Source organism: Nilaparvata lugens, chromosome 6, assembly GCF_014356525.2.
Source record: "Nilaparvata lugens isolate BPH chromosome 6, ASM1435652v1, whole genome shotgun sequence".
In the NCBI taxonomy this organism is placed as follows: Eukaryota; Metazoa; Arthropoda; class Insecta; order Hemiptera; family Delphacidae; genus Nilaparvata; species Nilaparvata lugens.
This window is the reverse complement of record NC_052509.1, coordinates 40,945,837-40,967,738: the sequence shown is the minus strand read 5'-3', so window position 1 is coordinate 40,967,738 and position 21,902 is coordinate 40,945,837. Positions and strand designations below refer to the sequence as shown.

The 21,902-nt window shown below is 34.7% G+C and overlaps 2 protein-coding genes across 6 annotated transcripts in view; one reads left to right on the top strand and one right to left on the bottom strand.

Annotated features, from left to right (window-relative positions):
- LOC111059344 (alpha-N-acetylglucosaminidase) overlaps nt 1-5,711 on the bottom strand; it is a 77,985-nt gene extending 72,274 nt beyond the window's left edge. For 2 of the 4 annotated variants that reach the window (XM_039430807.1, XM_039430806.1), the window contains exons 1-3: nt 5,328-5,711; nt 1,491-1,654; nt 877-1,058 (exon numbers count right to left, since the gene is read on the bottom strand). In XM_039430807.1, coding sequence (XP_039286741.1) covers nt 877-1,058; nt 1,491-1,654; nt 5,328-5,391 — 410 coding nt within the window. In that variant the 5' untranslated portion in view covers nt 5,392-5,711. The remainder of the gene's footprint in view (nt 1-876; nt 1,059-1,490; nt 1,655-5,327) is intronic. The other 2 variants (XM_039430805.1, XM_039430804.1) reach the window with 1 other exon arrangement.
- A 3,026-nt stretch (nt 5,712-8,737) lies between these two features.
- LOC111059345 (anaphase-promoting complex subunit 5) overlaps nt 8,738-21,902 on the top strand; it is a 48,018-nt gene continuing 34,853 nt past the window's right edge. The window contains exons 1-4 of one of the 2 annotated variants that reach the window (XM_039430802.1): nt 8,738-9,450; nt 19,387-19,499; nt 19,958-20,171; nt 21,056-21,516. In XM_039430802.1, the coding sequence (XP_039286736.1) occupies nt 9,321-9,450; nt 19,387-19,499; nt 19,958-20,171; nt 21,056-21,516 (918 nt within the window). In that variant the 5' untranslated portion in view covers nt 8,738-9,320. Of the gene's footprint in view, nt 9,451-17,354; nt 17,411-19,386; nt 19,500-19,957; nt 20,172-21,055; nt 21,517-21,902 lie in introns of those variants that run through there. The other variant, XM_039430803.1, reaches the window with a different exon arrangement.

Below are 21,902 nucleotides of genomic sequence, written 5' to 3'. Positions count from 1 at the left end.
CCTTCTAGTTACTAATAAATATAACTCCCGATGAAAGCCTTTACTCCTTCTAATCAAAAGTGGAATGCATGCCATGTATAAAAAAATGAGCAAATTTTAATATTCACTAGTGTAACACAAGTCGCAATTTCAATAGTTACTATCAAGTGTTAACTTACTCCACGAAAAACTACATCGATTCTAAGATCACCTTTCCTCGAGGCACGAGCAACATAAGTGTGCACTTCTCCTCTCAAGGAGCAATTGCTCCTTGTGAGAGTAGAGATGCTGGATGTGAAGGATAAGTGAACGCAGAGATGCTAGATGTGTAGGATAAGTGAACGCAGAGATGCTAGATGTGTAGGATAAGTGAACGCAGAGATGCTAGATGTGTAGGATAAGTGAACGCAGAGATGCTAGATGATTGTGTAGGATAAGTGAACGCAGAGATGCTAGATGTGTAGGATAAGTGCTAGTATGTATAGGACAAAAACTGAATGGATGTCCTGCCCATACGCCAGAATACTGCGTATGTGTGCATTTATCACATATAGGCTACCAGCATAGAGAAAGCATACACAAGAAGATTTCTCATGGGATGAGACACGCCATGAGACGTTGTTACTTCAACCTTCAAACCAGTCGTCCATGTAGTTATGTTAATTGAATTTATATGGCCCTAGAGTCTCTATCTCATTCTAAAGCATCCATTTCTAACATGCCGTTCTAACACATCCATTTTTCAAGTACTAATAATTCAAGTAGTTCCACAGAGTTCTAACAGTTCAAAATTCTGTCCTCACTCTTCAACATGGTAACAAACTTACTACTGTATTCCTATATCGCGTACTCTATTCTAACAGTGAAAAATAAATATAATACTTTCGATACACTCACCGATCATTAGCCATCTCTGTGAAATTGGCTTCCGGTAGCAGATGTGGGAGTTTGAGCTGATCAGCGTCCCAAGACACATGACAGTGACAGTAGTACTTCAAGTAATGATGGAAACCCCAGGCTGCTGCTACCCCAGTTGTAGCACTTATTGTTACGTGTATATCATTTGCTACTTTGCAAACCTGCAAGAAAGCAAAGTGGATAACAAAAATACAAGCTGATAAAATGCATTCAGCTTGAAATTGTATAAAAAAAGCCAATTAATAAAAATAATTTCTAACATTGTTGAATCATTTGAAATTGTAATTTTCATTTGAAAGCACTTGACAATGCTGATTGTCAATGCAAAACTAAGTACATGTAATTCCATTATATTAATAATTTACTAGTTTTTGAACTTAATCGTGAAAATTTCATCACTTCAAAATCACTCTTTTTCCTGCGTTACGTTTTATATTATTGTTTACTGGGCTTCAGACATTCTTAATTTCATCCTGCATTCTGCTATTATTGATTATGATTTCCCATTCTACTTTTCGTCAGTAAACACGATAACAGTGAACATTATTATATTATTTCTTCTAGCCCTTAGTTATATATTTTTGAAAGCTTACCGTGAATTTATCTTTTCCAATCTGATCTGATAAATGCGGATCAATGTTAACTTTGAACAGATATGCTGCGCCAGGTAGAAGTCTCTTGATCAAATCTTCAACAGCTTTCTGTTGTGTTTCAGCATTCGACTTGGTGTTAATGTGTCCCAGAGTATCTTCAAAGTCTGAAAGAATCAGGGATTGGTGTTGAAAAACAGTTGCTCAAACTAAGTTTTGCTGGCCTTGTCGTTCAAATTTTATTTAGTTCAAGAATTTGTTCAGTTTAGATATAGAATTGTATGAAAATAATTGGCTAGAAGGATTTACAAATATGGATGTTTACCATGTTCAATTCTCTGACACACTCTACCATTTGAAAAAATAATGCATCATAATAGATTAGTTTAAGAAATAAAAAAATAAAGTTGAAAATAATTTGAATAGACCTCAAATATTATTTCTTAATACAAACATGAATCAAAAGACATTTTTAATTAATGCCTTGAATGTAAAGAACTGTTTTCCCATGACTTTCTGTTCAGCTGAGTAGAATCAGAAACCAAGAAACTTCTGCCTTTCATTTGTGATTTATAAGTAGCCTAGTATTGAAAATATAAATATTAAACAGTACATAACAACCTTTTTACTTCACATTCAAGACCATTGAATTGAAAAAATAAATTATTCTTGAAGAATCCAGTTTTACTGAAAGACCCTACATTTACACAATAGTCCAGACAACGAATGCTCAAAAGAAGGTGTAGAGGGAAAGGTTTGGAACACAATTTTTGACCCCGCAGCTCTGTTTAAGATGGTAAGGGGATGAACAAGTCCGTACCCCTTATCACCTCCAAAAAGAGCACTCTGAATCTGAACTATTACACTTGCTGCAAGTAGGGACCAGTGTAAAGCACTTTTCAGGGATATGATGATCTCGAATAGCCAGTAAGTGTTGTGAACTCTCACACACTTGATGGACAACCAGGAAGCCTGGGCAAAAAGAGGAGTAATCCACATAACAGCCACAATGACAATACTCAGCCGAGCAGCTGACCTTGAGACCTCCCGTAGGACTAGGTTGAGCAGCACTTTAATAGCTATCCATCAGCAGCCATTCGGATATTTAACAAGTCGCCCAGTGAATTGGAACATTTACTACGTGAGAAACTGCTAAGTACGGTTAAGCAGAAACTAAATGATAGGTCACTCTACTAATTTGCTGAGCGTTTTTCAGGCAGTAGGCTACTACCTGCGCGACTGGCCAATGATTGACGTGCACTTGCACATATACGCATTCAATCTGATCACTCCCATAGTAGTAGTATTATGCAATATGAACGTTTTCAAACACTGACAATTTACAGCCTAATATGTAGCGTACTTTTTTTAAGGTTCAGACAGGTGTACCCCAGGGTTCCACACTTGGACCTATACTCTTCATTATTTATACTAATGACTACCGGTATCCAGCTACTGTAAGTAATGGAGATATTAAGGCTTTTTATGTTTGCTGATGATCTGGCAGTCCAGATTAAGTGTGAAAAGATTTTTACCAATTTGAATGTATTGCGGCAGATTAATGAGACTATTGAAGACTGGACAGCTACAAACTTTCTTTGTCTCTATGAAGAATATCGGGGCACCGAGCTTCGCTCGTTATTTTTACTTATTGATAAACAAAACACAATTATCTAAAATGATGGTGTTTATATTTCACAGCTGGCTATATGTTATGAATTTCGGGGATGCGATATTTTGATTTTTCACATACTCACTTTTTTACTATCCACAGCTGTTTCAGCCAAGGAAGAATTATCCTTTTAATATCGTTCAGCGAGTTTTCCCAAGGATGAGACCTAGTGCAATCGAATTTTTATATCATAAACCTACTATGTTCCAAATTTCGTGAAAATCGTTAGAGCCGTTTTCGAGATCCGTTACCGAACATAAATAACCAGATATCAAAATATATACAGAAATTGCTCGCTTAATATAATAGGATAAGACCCAGTTGTTAGATTTTGACTTTGGTTGTAAGATATTAGTTATGTCAAATTTCTTGGCATCACATTGCAGAGTAATGTGAAGTGGGAAAATCATAATTTTTTATTGGGTAAGAAAATATCTAGAGGCATTTTTATGTTATAAAGATTAAGAAATATTGTTAGCATTGATGTGTTGGTAGCTGTATATCATGCTTACATTCAATCACACCTGTTGTATGGTATTTTGGAATGGGGGAGAGATACCAATATGAAAAAACTTTTTGTGGTACAATTCAATTCAATTTTCTTTCCATCCATGACCAGTTTTTACACTGGATAGATTTCGTCAAAAGAAATTAAAAACACATACGTTCATAAAATTTACACAAACTATCGAGATGGCGTGTCAAAGAGACAAATAAAACGACTGATCTCCTCTTCACTCAAGGAATAGAGTGGAAGTTTGAGGAGTTTATCTCGAAGCACATTTTTAATTTTTTTATCTTCCAATTTACAATGGGAGCCTGTTGAATATTTTCAGGGTGCGAATTGGAAAATTGTTGTGTGATCTGGCCAATCGCAATTGTGGCAGGTCTATATCATCAAGTCTTCTAGTAAAATAATCATAAGCCTGGCCTCTCACTTGAAATTTATGTAGCTGTTCTTTTAGAAGCAATAACAAAAAATACAAAAAAGGCCCATAAGGATCATTTGTAAAGTAGATAGTGGAGCACATTGTCGACCTCTGTTTAAAAAACTAAATATTATGAATGTTATGCTTTGTATGTGTTTGAATGTCTTATATCAGAAAAATATATCCATCTTACCCATAAATTGTAATATTCACAATAATTTTACAAGACAAGCAGAAGCACTTAGATTATCACAGTGCAATTACCATTTAACATTGAAAAGTTTTGTTGAATTTGGGAAGAGATTATTTAACTGTCTGCTCATATTGAAGAATGTAATATTAATAGTTTTAAGGTTTGGTTAAAAAGATTCTAATTGACTGCTGTCCATATGATTGAGGATTTGTGATGATGTCTTTGTATTTTCTTAACTGTGATATTTCTGTTTTAAAAATGTTTGTTATATTATATATAGAATTTGCTGATCTTTGTCTAATTTTTTGTATATATTACGATGTGACTATGATGACTATTAACGTTTACTGTTATATTTTAGAATTTTTTATTGAATTTTTCACTATGTCTTGCATTTTTGTTAAAGTGTTCTGACAATAGATAAATCTTGAATCTACGTTCATTATGTCGCGCACATAAAAACGAAAATGTTTATAAAAAATGATTTTTCACAGGCTTTCACAATGAATTTTATGTATACAGGCTTTAACAGGTCTACAGTATTGTTTTGTATACGATAATTTAAGCATTTTGTTTTACCAAGACCACGGCCACCCTTGCCTTCAAGTATGAGCGCCCATATACAAACTATAATATCAGGGTATAGTTTGCCAGTGTATGAAAATTTCCCAAAAAACCGGAATTGTTTTATACTGTTTCTGTGTTTTTGCTTCTTAAACAGATAAAAATTTAGGGTATTTGAAAGCAAGAATTTATTATTCAGAAAAAATAAGACAATATTTTTTTTTTTGAGTCGGTGCTTTTAATCAACATAAACGTCAACAAGATCAACAGGTAGTGGGTACTTCAATTATATGCATTTTTGGTTTTTTTAGAATTAAAAAAAAAACAATGAATAGCTTTAGAATATTTTAAGGAAGGCATTAATTCATTTTTGAATTACGGTACCTAAAATTTATTGAGTTAATAGCTTGAAAAAAGGTTGTCTTTGCATGCATTAAATGAATAAATGTTTAAGTATATTTTTGCAGACTGAATTTACTTACTTTTCATTGAAGTTGACATCGAAACAAAACTTAAAAATACAAAAACATTGTTAATGAAAAACATTTTGCGACTAAATTAGGCTAAATGTGAAAGAAACACCAACACCTTAGAGCAATGAATTAATTAAAGTTCTAGTATTGATTGCCATGATCATGATGCCATACACTTGAAACTTTAAAATTTATAGGAAACGTTTATCATGGAAATTAAATTAATATTGATCAGTCAAGTACTTTTATAGCCTATATTCAATTTAAAACAAACTGTATTATCTATATTATTTTATTGCAGAATACTTTTTTCAGTGAGTTATTCAAATTTTATTGAACTTTGACCGGTATTTTTACTTAAGTAATCTCAGCTCAGAACGACAGTTGACACCTTGACAGTAAATAATGCACTCAGCTGTGGCTCAGCTGATTTATCACTATCTTTTCAATAAAATAAAGTGTGACTACGACAAATTGGGATTTTTGTTGAATAGACGTGAGACAAACCACTCTACTTGGTCTCAGTCAGCACCGTATCGCGCATGCGTTAGTAACGGTTTTTTCCCGTTCCATTCAGTCAGCTCTTTGAATGTAACGTTCTTTGTGATGATGGCTACCGAGTACTGTAACTGGAGCCAATCGTCATTCTATTTTTGATATTATCTGATGAGTCTCGTGGCAGGTTGGGTTGTAAAGCCAACCTAACTTGAGTGGACTGTATGGTGTGAGAAACAGAATTTGATAAAAGAACTAACACTTGTCTAGTTCTTGCACCACAGACCCAACAGAGTGCCAAATTGAAATTACAACTGTTATACAAATTGTAATTATCTCTGGAAGGTAGAATGTTAGAAAAGAATTGTAATTGTAAGCCTGAAAAATTTAATAGTTCTAAGTTGATACCTGTGATAATGATTTTTCTAAATAAAGACAAAGTTGTACAGAAATAATGACTGATATTATTTTGCCTTTTTGACATAGGCCTAGAATAATTCACAAATGACAAAATGTTTATTGATGATGGAGATATAAAAGGGGCTGATACAATAATACAAATACTTGCAGAAAAGTTCAAAAATGTCAATAAGTCAATGGATATTACAAAACATTTGTGAAAATCTGAATATAAAAAATTTAAGAGTACAAAATTGATTATGGATAAGTTTTCAATGTAAATTAACATATAATTTAAATAATATAGATTAATGTAACTTGAATAGTTTGGTTTCTACCAATAACTGAATTGAGAAATTTAATAGTCCTGAATTAACATATTTATGAAGTCAATAATTCAATAGGTAAGCAATTGTCTGATTCTTAAAATCTTTCACTGATTCTTAAAATTATTGTTCCTGAAAAAATGAGTGACAAAAAAGGGTAGAAATATTACACAGTATTGATGATTAGAATCAACCATGGATCATCAATAAATTCATAAAGTCACAACAAATCATAACAATACTTAGTATGACGTGAGAGTACACCAGAAGCAACTTGGATAATGTGTAGAACAGAGCAAAGACAGCTATACTGTCTGATTTAAAATGATTGATAATTGATGTGAAAACGTTGAAAGTTCCTAGAATTATACATATACAGAATTACTGGATGTGACTTCAAATACTTGAAGTGGCAAAATTGTTGCACAACAGACTTCCAATGTTGTGGTAAAAGGAGAAAGAGACTCATAAAAAAGGTAAGTAGAAGTTTCAATGTAGCAAATAAGTAGCAATTAAGAAACAGAATTTAAATATGAATATTAGAAATACCTCTGTGAAAAATGGACCAAAGAATAAATCTAAAAATATTGAAAGTGACAAAAACTCATCTGATAAGCAATCATAGCAAGTCAGGCCATCTAACTTGTTCCTGGGAGGGCGTGTGAGACACACATCAGTGACTCGGACCTGGACAGGCAGCAGGGCACCTTGGATGCAATCAGTGAGAGAAGGGGAGACCAATGGGAAGGACACCAAAGACCGATGAATGACCTCAGAGTGGATACACAGGAACCAGGGTTGACCAACACACAAAATTTGTAATAGTAAGTTGGAATGGCACGGTGCCAGAGTTCAGAACATATGCAAAATGTGAGGTAGTGGTTGCAGTTAGCACAAACTGGAAATGTCCATCATGACGGCGAAAATAATTTGAATTGATTTGATACAGTTGAAAACAATTTGAAACAGAAAGTTCTGAGCACATTTGATAAGCCAGATCACTGGATGCACACAGAAATTGCACACGGGCAAGAATAGAGTTTATGAAACTTGAGGTTGGCAGCAAGGCTACTTTTCTGATTGGTTGAGAATTGAACTGGGTTAGTAAACACCCACAAGATCTAAAATCTTGGAAATAGTAGAGCAGCGGATCTTCAATCCTGATGCTGAGTGCGGCGGACAAGGTGTCCTGATGCAGAGAGATAGTATTGTGGCCTACAAGTCACTGTGACTTGTAACTGAACCAATCAGACTAAGTGCTAAGAGAGAAAAAATTGAACTTACATTTAAATACTCACAAACACAATTGTTTAGTGTTCATAATGATTTATGATGGCAGGAAACATTTGAATTTTGAAGATAGAGTTGTTAGAGATAGTGTGTGGAAAATTAGTTCTGCATTTTTAAAGTTGAACACAAGGTAATGTAGCACTAATAGGTTAGCCTTTGAACGATGAATATATTTTGAACAGAAAAAATCCCACAGAGAAACTTATTTGCACAGAATGACAAGAAGAACTTGGAAAACACTTTAAAACATTAAATTTGGGTGAAAAGATCAAATTGCTACATATTTGAAGAAATGAAAAAAGAAGCCTTGACCAGGCAACTTGCTTAGAAGAAAGGTAGAGCAGAAGTGTCTTTCAATCATACCCACCGAAGGCCAATTGAGGTATTGAAAATAAAAATGACACAGAACCAATGCAAAATGGCTCGAATGACCCGAATATGACGAAAACTGCAATATAAATTACTAGAATAATGAAATGAATAAAATACATTGGAAAATCACATCCTAACCCCCTAACCTATCCTTTCATCTTTGAAACCTAATTAATTTGTTAAACGATAGACAAGGATAGCAATATCATTGCAAATCAAACACTACCATTATAACGTGGACCTCACTATAGATACTCAAAGAATACTGTTGAATAACTATTGTGATAACTGTGACTGTTGCTGGCCGTTACTCTGTTTCTGAGACTTAGAGAAGCTGCTGACGGGAGTGCGTTAGCTGCTAAAGAATTGACTATATAACAGACCACAGTATTCAGAATAGATGAAAATCTACTTACAATAACTATTTTGTTATAGTCATTCAATTCCAGCTGTTTTACATCCATTGTAATCAAGCCGGTAAACAGCTGATTGTAGAACAAATAAACATAAGATTCTCATTAGAGCATACTGTACTGTAACACAAAGAAGAAGGGATATGGCTGTGGCTCTTCTCTGTGGCTTAACAGAGTTGTCAGGTACAGATAGCCTTGTGACAAACTTAGTTGAAAAAATAGTTTCAGCTTGTTGCTGTTGAGTCATACATCGTTCAATGTTTTCGTCCCATTTCTTTTCAAATATATTTCAAGACAAGATTCATAGAATAATAACTTCACTTAAAGCAAATTTTTATCAATGAATATTCAAATCCATGATATAATTAATGTGGTTTGATCGTTTTTCAAAATTATGTTATTCAAAATCACCTTATTCATTTCTCAAATAATCAATGTAAAAGTTGAATATCAATGTGGTCATGGCAACCATGACGAAACGACAAGTTGAAAATTGAAAGTGGAGACCGGTAAAATAGAAAAGTAATGTTTATCTTGGTTATAGTGATGATTTTAATGTTTATTATTTTAATTTACTGTAGCAGCAGAAATTATCCAGTTTCAAAGTGCTCTTGAAATGACATTACTTTTTCCTACATTCAAAAAATTCTTTAGGTACATTATTTTTTTTTGAACAAACTCGCTAACCTACATGCTAAACTCCTATAATGGCTGCAAAAGATTTGCTGCATTGCAGTGGAATTCTGTCTTCTGATCAATCACTCAAAGAACATATCACACCTCATAAAACAGCTGTTGCCATTTTTATCCAAGAATATTGTCTGTGGAAAATCAAAGGTAAGGATAAGATAAGGTTAGTTGATGTTAGTTAACAATTTGTATTTTTTAATCGTCCATTTAAACAATAGAATATTGACAAGCTTTATTTATAGTATTAAATATTAAAGGAACGTCTAATACAACGGTCATTATACGTATTGGCAGAACTAGTGGATAAACCCTTATAGCCTAATCTAACACAAACTGCCGCCATTCCAGAGTTTGAGTTAAGACCCCATAAACTCACTGGCACAGTCTATCCGGTTATCCCGGTCATCGACGAAGAATTCATGTATTATTGAACTACCTGTTGTTTTTAGTCTCAGTCATAGGTAGTCATAGTCATAGCGTAACTAATCAAAAAATAAGTTGTAAAAAGTTTTCGAGCATTGTACAGAAATAGATTAAAATAATGGTCTATTATACTAGTACTGTACTGTAGAACTGTAGTACTGTCTACAGTACTGCAGTGAGAATTGAAATAATATCCCGTTTCATTGCCAAAAAGCTTTGCATTTGTACTCGATTACCATACTTTCTTTGTCAAGGCTAATCACTTGGCAAGCAAACTGCTTTTCAATATTTAAGTTAAGTTGAAATTGACTATGGAATTTTTTAATAACTGGCATACTTTGGCTGCCCGTAGTGATATTCATATTCACTACCACAACACTAAGACACCCAGGAGACGCCTCCACCTATCGCAGGCCAGTTATAGGATTTATGCCCTGAAATTATTTAACAAGCAGCCTTCTAGTGTAAAGCAGTTGGATAATGCTGCCTTCAAGAGAACCGTCAGTAATATACTGTATGAAAAGGCATGTTACGGTGTGAATGAATTTATGATTGAAAATTTGAAATTTTACTAAAAGTGGTCACTGGATCGCTGCCATCTGACAGTTGCGTGTATTGAGTTTTATGTCGCCATCGATAATGTAAAAACTTGAAAACTGAAGTCATTTCAAGCCATAGATTGATTTATTCTGCTTTCCATGGCGATTTCAATCAGATTTGCTTATTCTTATACCATCAGAATGTTCTTGGTCATAAGGTCAGGTTAGGTTAGGGGCATATCAGCTTAATAAAAGAAGGAAACTTACTTAGGCTACTTGATACTTGAGGTCGTTGCCAATGCCTGGGGTTTCCAGATAGGCAGTGTCGGAAATCTCAATAAAATTACCTAACATGGTCATTCACGCTGTGGAGGTGCTTGACTCCCAAAAATAGGTTCACTGTAAAAATCCTGCAGTGAGTAGAGTGGCTTTTCCAGGAGTTTATTTTTCAACGTGGTACAGAACCAAGAGTCCCGTGTTTCCTGAATTTGTCTAGGAAGGCTGTTAAAAAATTTGCATGAGATAGATATGCATGTTGATATGAAGTCAGGCTTAAAAATAGAAAAGAATAGAATTACAAAACTAGGTAAGGACGAATTTTTTGGAAGGCTTGGCATGATAAAATGGATGGACATGGAAAAGTGTTGTGACGAATTGTTCAATAAATTTTATGACAATTATAGATACTGTTTTGAATGATTAAAATATTAAAGAAATATGTTTCCCAAAAAAGATCCATAAGATTAATAACAAATCTGAATTGAGTTGGATTGACAATGACATTATATTGTCAAGAGATAAATTGAAACAATTATACTGGAGGACTAGGCAATTTAATGATGAAAGAGCAAAGTTGGAGTATGCAAGTGCAAAGAGACAGCACTCGCAGTTGATTTCTGGTAACAGGAGGGTGTTTTGTAGAAATAAAATAATAAAGGCAAGAAATGTCAGTAAGGAGTCATGGAGAATTGTTCACAGCTTGACAAAGAATATTTTCATCCATGATAACATGAAGTTAAAGATAGAGGAGGAGCTGGTTAGTGATCCCTTTAAGATTGCACAAGAGTTTAATAAATATTTCTATGAGGAAGTAAAGCGCCTTGTTGATGGATTACCCAATCATGACATGATAGAGGATGATTGTGAGACAAGGGATGGTTGTTATTTTCACTTAAGATCAACTTGTGCTGATGAAGTGATAGAAATAATTGATAGAGTGTGCAATAAGCCAAGTGCTGGAGTTGACAATATTCCATGTAGACTAGTTATAGCCTCAGCGCATATTATAGCTGAACCACTGTCATTGATAATTAATAAGACATTTGAGGAAGGTAAATTTCCAGACGCTATCAAAACTTCTAAGCTTATACCAATATATAAAAAGAATGAAAAAGATCTAGTAAGCAACTAATGACCTGTAGCTGTTCAATCGGTCTATTCCAAAGTTTTTGAAGCTGCTTATCTGGACAGATTGATTCCGAATTTGGAGCAACACAGATTGATAAGCTGTAGACAATTTGGTTTTAGGAAGAAAAAAACCACAGCTGATGCGATTTTTGCCTTGTTAACTGCAGTGTATGACAAAGTAGATTGTACTGATGAGGTATACACAATATTCTATGATATGACTAAGGCACTTGATTGTGTTCACCATGAAATTTTGAAGCTAAAACTCATCAAATACGGAATCACAGGAAAACCTTTGGATTGAATAATGACATATTTGAAAACCCGTCAACAAGTGGTCAATGTAAGTCACATGGGAAATGATAAGGTTATTCGACATATTAGATCACAAGTACAACAGGATGTTAACATAAGAGTACCTCAAGGCTCCAATATGGGCCCAGTCTTGTTTCTGCTTTTTGTAAACGATCTCCCCACTTCTGTGCAAGAGGGGGAGATTTGGATGTTTGCAGATGATGTGTGTCACCTCTTAATAGACAAGAATGCTTCTGAAGCAATTAAAAAAAAACGCAGAAAGATCTAAATGAGATGAGTGTATGGTACACAGAAAATGAGCTGGTTCTTAACCAAAAGAAAACAAACGTGTGTGTTGCAGTTCCATAATGTTAAGAAACGAGACTTTATTCCACTATTGCGTATTGGTGATCAGCACCTACAACTGAATAAAAATGTCAAATGTTTACGAGTACATTGCTGATAACCTACGATGGGAAGAGCACATAAATAATGTTGTCAAGAGACTCAATGTAGTGTGTTGTCTTGCTCGCCGTCTGTAGAAAATAGTGGACGCAGAAGTATTAATGAAAGTTTATCATGGATGCTTCCACAGTGTATTAAATTATGGTATCGTATTCTGGGGAAATTGCTCAGAAGCGGAAAAAGTATTCTTATTACAAAAAAGAATATTAAGAATTATAAGTGGTGCACACTACATCGAACCTTGTAGACCAATATTCAAGAGATTGCATGTGTTAACATTAACTGATGTATACATATTGGAGTCAGCGACTACAATATGAAATATCCAGAATATTTTGAAAGGAACTCCAGCATTCATCATCACAATACAAGACAGAGAGACAATATCCACATCGACAGGGAAAGAACAACACTAGCCTTGTCTAGTGTTAGAAACGTGGCAAGCAGGGTGTAAAAAAGCTTCCCTTGGAAATACGGAGGTACAGAGATCCTGTGAGTTTCAGGAGATCCTTGAAGACCCATTTACTTGAAAGAATTATTATTCCATGAAGGAGTTCTGGGAGGACGTCTGACAACCAGAGAACAGACTAGAATGACGACCACGGCTGTAAAGGCTTCCAGTGGGAACACTACAAGTATACAAGTAAGTAAATCTTATTGCCTGCGAAGGAAAGCTATTGTAGGTCCCCGTCAGTCTGCTCTTAAACTACAATAATCACGAATTAGCTGAGCAGTACCGGCGGTATGGAAATTGCATGAATGTATTAATTAAAATATCTGAAAAAGGAATACTTTAAACAGAAAATTGATGAAGCTGCGAATGATATTATAAAAAACTAGGCTAAAGAAGAGAAAGCTGTAATTTTTGATTGAATTGATATAGGCCTAGATGGGAACATAATATCGATGAAAGACAGATCTGATGAGGTGCTTGAGTTTACAACCAATATTTTTGCTTCAGTTGGAAGAAATTTGGTAGAGTCTATTACAAGGGGATTGAAGAAAACGTTACCGTACCTGAGATTGTCAATGATTAAACGTCTACTAGGTAGTCAATCAGCCATTTCAATGTTTCTTATGCCATTAGATGAGCATGAAAATCTGTCCACAATCAATACACTCCACAGTTTCAGTTCACCAGACATTGATAGAATTGATAATAGAATAATTAAAAAATCAAGATCTGCATAACACGGCCAATGATGCGTATATTCAATTTGAGTTTTTAACAATGATTTTTTGTAAATGTTATGATGTATTTGTAAGGCCCAAGAGTAATATCATAGTGTTTATTGGTAACTATAGACCAATCTCCCTGGTCAGTAATATTAAAAAAAAAAGAAAACGAATGATACATTTCTTGGAACATAATGAACTGTTGTCATCTAATCAGTATGGATTTTTGTAGGTAGTAATACAGAGGATGCAATTTTTAGGCTGTCAAAGTTTGTCACTGATAATGTGGATGATAACAGAAAATTCTATCAGTCTTTTTAGATCTGGCAAAAGCGTTTGACAGTGTTTATCGTGAATTGCTCTGTAAGAAGCTGGAAAGCAATGGGATCAGACGTAAAGTACTTGAATGATTTAAATTCTATCTTCAAGATCGTACATAAACTGTTGAGATTGAGTACCATTTATCAGCAATGGAACTACAGTTGAATACAGAGTACCTCAGTGAACAGTGCTTGAGCCTATACTGCATTTAATATTTTCCCATAAACTGTGCTCCTTGGACATCAGAGAAGAGATGGTAGCCTTCACTGATGATACAGTCATCATGTTCCAAGGAGAGGATTGGAATAATTTATTAGAATTGACAGAGTCTGAGATGCATGAAGTAAGTCATGATCTGGTTGAATAGAAATCTACTTATTTATCCTCAACATAAAAAAAAAAACTAAATTTTTAGCCTTCTCACTAGTTCAGGTTATAATATAATAATTGAGATCCCGTCATAAAAGTACAGAAGCTTACATAAAAAAATGATCAATTACAGACCCAGACCACCCAACGAAACTTGGCCAACTATTTATACATACAATTCTCATCTTCATCAAATGAAATAATTTTATTCGTGTATGGCTTTGATTGGTGGGAGTCCCTGAAGAAAGTTCCACCACCTCGCTTGAATATGAATGCATATCATTTAAGCCGTCAATCGAAAGAAAACCTCATTCAACACGCATATGTAGATCATATGAGTATAACAATAGATCTAGGAGTATTATATTGTTAGAAGAAATATACATTTTGGTCAGAACTCTGTACTATTTATAGGCTGTAAAATTTTCAATTCATTATTGGGAATGAACATTATTTCAACATTCAAAAATCTGGTGTGGTGCACTCACACAACTTTCCTTGCTCATTGAACTATAAGCCCCATTCTTAAAGGAGAATAATTTAGGGGAATAACATAATGACGATTGGCAGCAACATATTTGAAACTACGATCAGACATGTATATGTGTATATATAATTGTTTTCAGAGTACTTTCTCCTTTGTGTAAATTGTGAAATTCAATATTTTTTAAAAGTCGTCAAAACAGCTGTTCTACAGATTAAATATCTCGACTATGTGTTCTTTTTATGAACTGCTCTACCTACCTTCCTCATGCACAAGAAGGAGGTTACAAAGTCCATTTCTCAAGGATGGGGTGGACCCCCCATTAGTTTCCCAGAAAGGAGACTCATGCCAGTTAATAAAGCTGATAAATAATTATACAGGATATGAATTTGAAAAAATCGGTCAAGTCATTTTTGAGAAAGTCATGAAAAACATGGTTTTTTAGTAATTATCCGCCATTTTTCTCAAGAATATTACGGAGCTCCTGCAATTTTCCCAGGAATGAGACTAATGTCAGTCGATGGGGCTGAGTTGTTTTTGAGAAAACCGTGAAAACATGGTTTTTTAGTAATTATCCGCCATTTTTTCCGCCATGAATTGAATTTTATTGAATTTCTTATTGTCAGATCCTCATGGTATAAGGACCTTAAGTTTAAAATTTCAAGTCAATCGGTTAATTAGGAATGGAGTTATCGTGTTCACAGACATACACACACACACAGACCAACACCCAAAAATCATGTTTTTGTACTCGGGGGACCTTGAATCGTATAGAAAACTTGAAATTAGGGTACCTACCTTAATTTTTTTTGGAAAGCAATACTTTTCTTACCTATGTTAATATGGCAAGGAAAGTAAAAAAGTATCAAGCGTATGTTAATAAGCATTTAAATTGAGAGAAGCGAGAATTATTGTATATCAGCTAATATTGCTTATTTAAATTTATTTTTATACTCTAATAATTATTTTCACCACTATAAGTAAGTACCTACTTCACATTATTTTTTCAGCGCTATTTGCGGCATTCAATTGGTAGAAATAGCCCAGATTATGGAATGTACATTGTATAAATATATTTATACTTATTAAGAAATTCGCGGATGGATGAATATGGTAAATTATCAACCGGGTACATCCGATAAGCAGTTTCACTTACTTTCTGACGTTTCGTCATTATCTCAAATGACATCTTCGGAGCGCAGGTAATCCTACACTGACTCCTGCCTGTGCTTCGAAATTCTTCCTCGTGGTCGAAGGGAGTACCTGAACACAACAAACACATCACAAAAGCCAGACACTTCTCCGGGAACTCCATTCACCCAGCAGCGCCAGGCCGAACACGTGGAGGAAGGAGAGGGGAGGAGGTACTCCCTTCGACCACGAGGAAGAATTTCGAAGCACTGGCAGGAGTCAGTGTAGGATTACCTGCGCTCCGAAGATGTCATTTGAGATAATGACGAAACGTCAGAAAATAAGTGAAACTGCTTATCGGATGTACCCGGTTGATAATTTACCATATTTATACTTATAATATAATATAATGTATAATATTATATTCATACTTATAAAATTATAATAGTATATTTAGAATGTTAGACTGAATGCATCCCGACCCATAGACTCTATAATGGGATGCTGTATTATAATCTAAGTATGTACTAAAGGACATTTAATCCAGTATAAGGGATTTTTCTCATAATGTAAATGTTATTTTTATGTTAGATAAATCAAATTTAATAGATAACCTCTAACATGGGGTACATGACAGAAAACATAATTAAATATGGCAAGGGGTGACGCTTAATCCTTAGGTTAGGTATCTGATTAATATTATTGTAGCTTGAATATATCAGGTTTAAAATATACTGAGTGTTCAAAAAAAGGTGCCCATAAGTCAGGGCGTGATTTCTCACATCAAAAGAAGAAAAAAAGTTTTAATAACCATTGGTCCGAAAATGCTTGGTTACCAAGTTATACAGGGTGAAAGATTTCGCCTGAATTCAGTTCCCCTGCTGAAACGAGGTATTTGTTGGCTGTTAATTAACATCTACAATTTAGTATACTTTATGTAAAATTAACTGAAAAATTTAATAAAACTGTTTCCAGACCTGTAGCTTCAGTAATTTTTAGATATCTGACAAAATACCGAAACTTTGTCCCCAAAAAAAATTCCTTCAAGGTTTGAAGTAGATATTCTATGTTTAATGTACAATAAACACAAAATATTTTTTACAGAACTAAATTAATTTCCAAGAGAAATATATAAAATAAGTCTATAATAGACAAACGCAACGTTTGAAAAATAATCTTCAATTACATATAAAACGCATGAAAAATAGGGCATAACAGATTTTGTCTATTTTTTAAGCGTTTTGTATGTAATTAAGGATTATTTTTTTAAAGATGGCGTTTGTCTTTTACAGACTTATTTTAAGATGTGCACCCTGTGCTGTGTTTGGAGGAGTTTTGAGTCGATCATCGTACTGAAGAATGTGTTGATTGTGTTGAATTCATCCACAGTATCCCTGCTTGTCGTAGGAGGCGACTAAAATGGACCAGTGATGGGCGAAACTCCAGGCACAAATGTGGGTCAAGAGGCTGATTCGAGGATGGCCGGGCCACAGAATAGGTACAGAATGGAAACTGTGAATCAAACGCCTATCTAACCAATGCTTTTTACATGACACAAATACTAGACACGTCACGTGACCTTAGGAAGTTCCAATCCTGGTCTTCTGATTGGCTCGCGGCAGTGAACGAGATCAATTGATCCGGATCAATGAAGTGATCCGAACCTCCCATCAATACTATTACAATGCGGAATTTCCTAACAAGATGGCGAATTTTTGCGCCAGGGTACTAGCCAAGTTTCCATACTGTATGTATACTGTGGCCGGGCGCCCTGGAGGCAGTTTGGCGTCCCCTCTCGCAGCGGAAGGACCTACAAAAAGGCCAGGAGTGGAACTCACGTAGATCACGTGTTGTGGGTGGAGAGATCAAACCTCACCACTGCTCAAAGAAGGGCGGCCATTCAGGCAAAACTTCTTTGGAGAGGTGAGGTCTTGACCCAAAAAGAAAAAACCCAAGAGACCAGAGATGAGTGAAACTCTAGGCACAAATGTGGGTCAAGAGGCTGAGTCAAGGGAGGCCGGGTGCCCTAGAGGCAACTTGGCCGCCCCTTCCTCAGCGGAAGGACTTACAAAGAAGGCCAGGAGTGGAACTCACGTAGTTCACGAGAACTAATCTGTCTGAAGAGACTGCCAAGCATATCACACTGGATTACGACAATTATTGCAACCAGGTGATGAATGGAATGTTAGTATAGGGAAAAGCTCCTGGTTCTTGTAAAGGACATAGGTATTGGTTTGCCTAACTTACATACTACTTGGGAACACAATAAGCTTCGGTTGACGTGTGGGTTTCTTTGAACCTTTGGATCCTTGAATCCGTCCTTTCAAAAAAAAAAAAATTATAATAATAATAAAGATGTGCAATTTAGGGGTGGTTTCCGAGCTCGGGATCTATAAGTTCTGGACTTACAGAGTCCAGGACTGAAATAAGCGCTCGGGTCTAAATCGACTTTCTGAGTAACGATTTTACCTTCTAAACTCCGGGGTCTATAAAGTTCTTGACTTATTTGAGTCCAAGACTTTAATGTAGTAAACATGGGGGAAATTCACAATATTTTGCTGTTATATTGTTGGCATTATAGCAAAACGAAAACAGCTGATTGCAGCGGGATAATTCAAATGAGCATGCTCTCCAAACTATTTTGTGAAAATACGTTTTGATTTCTTTGTAGGCTTATTCAAAGCAAAACCTAACCTTTTGAAAGATGAATGAATAAACATTTTATTTTACTTTATGCTATTATTGATCATTGATCCTAACCAGTGATTTTGAAATAAAAATTTCATTAGGCTATTGAGTTTGAAAACGTATTTGTTTTGAAAAAAAAACTGGAATAATAATTTATCCACTTTTGGACAACTAATTAAAAAAGCACTCCACTAATGTGAGTAGAAGCTAATAGCTTTTATTTATAAAATACCTGACTGCTATGTCGTAATTAGTTGTTCAAAAGTTATTATTTAACAAGCAGTTTGTAATGGAATAAAAATCACGCCCTGACTTATCGGAACCTTTTTTCAGAACACTCTGTATATTTTTAGAGGCTCTTGTCTGACATATAAAACTAACGATCTGTATTTTTATTATAGAGGAATGCTCAACCAGTCAAATAAATGTTTTTTAGAGAAGAGTTTTAAAAGAATGTGTTGGAATTTTGGAAATTTTATTGCTTCCAATTTTGTAGAGAATCATTTTTCCCAAAAATCTAGACGTTAGAATTGAAAATTAAAAAAAAATACCCGAAACTTGGAGGTTTTAGGGGCAAAGCCGTCCCTTGGAGTTTCAGAAGATTCCATATTCCAATTCAGGGCTCCAAATTTTTGTAAAATTGTTGAAAAATTCTTTCGAGTCTCTTTCCTGAAAAACGATTATTCAACTGGACTAATCTTCCAGTTTGGAGAAGATTTAAAAGTATTCTTTTTTGACACTCTAAAAATGCTCGAATAGCTATAGTTCGATGATGTATCGTTTCAGTCGAATCGAATCGTGACAAACCAGCCGAATTCTCAGGACTCAATGAAGAAATCTGTGTAATCCCGCCGAAACATCGGCGCGACTTCTGTATGCTCGTTTTGAAACTGGTCCAGGTAAATGAAGTATTACATTACAACAATTTCCAGAATGTTGCCTCTGTAAGCTAGTGTAATCAAATATGAAAGTGAACTTTGCAATCGTGAAAACTCCCTTGATTACTATAACAATTGTGCTTTGTGCTGAAATTTCTTATATTTTATGCAACCTACTACAAATCTTTGAATTGAATGCCTGTACATTACAATAGTTATAATCTCTATGAAACTAGTTTTCAATTACTCATAATAATTGTATCAGTTTATTAAATTTACTTATATCAATGCGAAATAATCTGTATTTATCATTACGTAGTTCATTATATATGGTTGAGAAAGTAAAGAATTTTGAAATTCTTCACGAAAAAATTTAAAAAAATACTTATTTCAATAATCTAGAGCAGTATTTTTATTTTGTTAGTTTGATATTGGTATTTAATATAATTATCATTCAATATTTTATCATTTTGATTCAGTGCCCTGACTTGGACTATTTTGAACTAATGGAGATTTTGAATTCCGGGGAGTATGCCCTTTTACCCGAACACGTTGAAAACTTCAAACATGAATTGAGATCTGTGGCGAATAGGGATGTCGGCAGCATCATGGAAGCCATAGTGGGCACGACCAGATTGATGGGCATTGAGCCTTCCAACACTGGACCGATGGTGCACAAAAGCAGTCCCGCAGGTACCTACCTTATTTGCCTCCCAACACAAACAACAAAGTATTTCATTTTTATTGCTGTTTTGTATTTGAATGAAACAAAATGTCAAAAATGACCCACATTAATTGAATAGATCAAATACAAAGGATTTGATGCAACCTCTCACACAATAAAACATAATTTATCAAAGTGGCTTTTATATTGTATTAATTCAAGGTACGATATAAATCGTTATGAATATTGTTGGCGCATATTGATAGTATCATTATCATTTTTTCAACTCTTAATGAAATGCTCTATTGTTTAAATTCTTTCATTCCTCTAAAGTCTTGTTATCCATCTTCTTTAAAATTATTTTAAATTTAAAACAATAGAGCCTTCATGTTTACGTATAGAGCATGTAAATGTTTACTATTTGAAGAACATCTTTGCGTGAATTGTGAGCACTAATTTATTAGTTATAAGTGTATACAATTTTCTTCTGAATTGACTTTTATATTCACATCTAAGGATGCAGTACCTTTCGCCTTGAAACTATAGTTCTGATATGAAATACGTGCCAGTCTTGAGTAAATAAATAACAGTTTTATTTCATCGTTACACATATTTACAACCATTTTTAGAAATCAAATACAGACAATGTTCTATACAATATTCATCAGCGGCTGTAGTATCATGCTTAAGTAGTAATCAATATTTTACTATTGTATTATAACAGAGTATTGTTTTGTAAAATTAATCATTAAAATACTAATTAGCAACTAATTATGAAAATAATTTTTAATAAGCTGCTGGAGTATTATGCTCAAGTATTAGTATTCAATATATTATTCGGGGGAAATAATTTAGTAACTAATTATTTGAGTAATTTTCAATTAGGGTAAAAATTATTGATTGATTTTTCCAGCATTCTTTCTGAGAAGAGTGGCGTTGTTCTACAATAAGCTCTCGTTCTCGCAACTGGTGAACGCCTGCAAGGAATGGCAGGCGTACCTACAAGACGGCGTGCTAAGTGAGAAGCCTGCGTGGGCGATTCGCCGTCGAGCTGACTCCAGCTGCTACTCGAGCGACAGAGTTGAGCGCCATCAACAGATGGATTTGTGCTCGATATCCAAGAATGACTTTTCGTTGTCGCTCGAACTGCTTCCCCGCCAGACCAAACAGATCAAGATGGAGAGCGAGAGCATGAGTATGGATAAGCCGAAGGCCACCAGTAGCAGCGGCACTTGGTCGAGGCGGCAGGCCGAGCTGTTCATCGCCAGGCAGGCGGCTCTCATTCACAACGACATCAACACTGCACTGCCGCCGGCCAAGCTCCATCAAAAGATCAACGAAATTCTCAACGCTAATCCCAACCATGTGGAAGCGGTGAGAAATGTTCCCATTTGTTGTTTCACTAGGCAATCAATCCTAAAAATAAACACTTATTCCTTATCGATTCATTTTGTATCAAAGTCTTTAATGACGACTCTTCCAAGTAGTTGCTTTATCTGTTCCTTGATGGAAATTGAACCAGCTAATAAAGGCTGGTCTAGTGATCTATAGACGTTTTCAGGAATCAATTGCAACACTAACATGGTCGATTTGTAGAATTCTATTCATTTTGTTTTTAATGCTTCATCTGCTGAAATTTTTCTTAACCAATAAATAACTCAATTTGTAAAAATGTGTATTGAAATTTGATTCATCCAGAATAATTATTCTTTGTTGGTTACTTGAACCTCTTGCATTATTGATTAAAAAATCTAGAATCA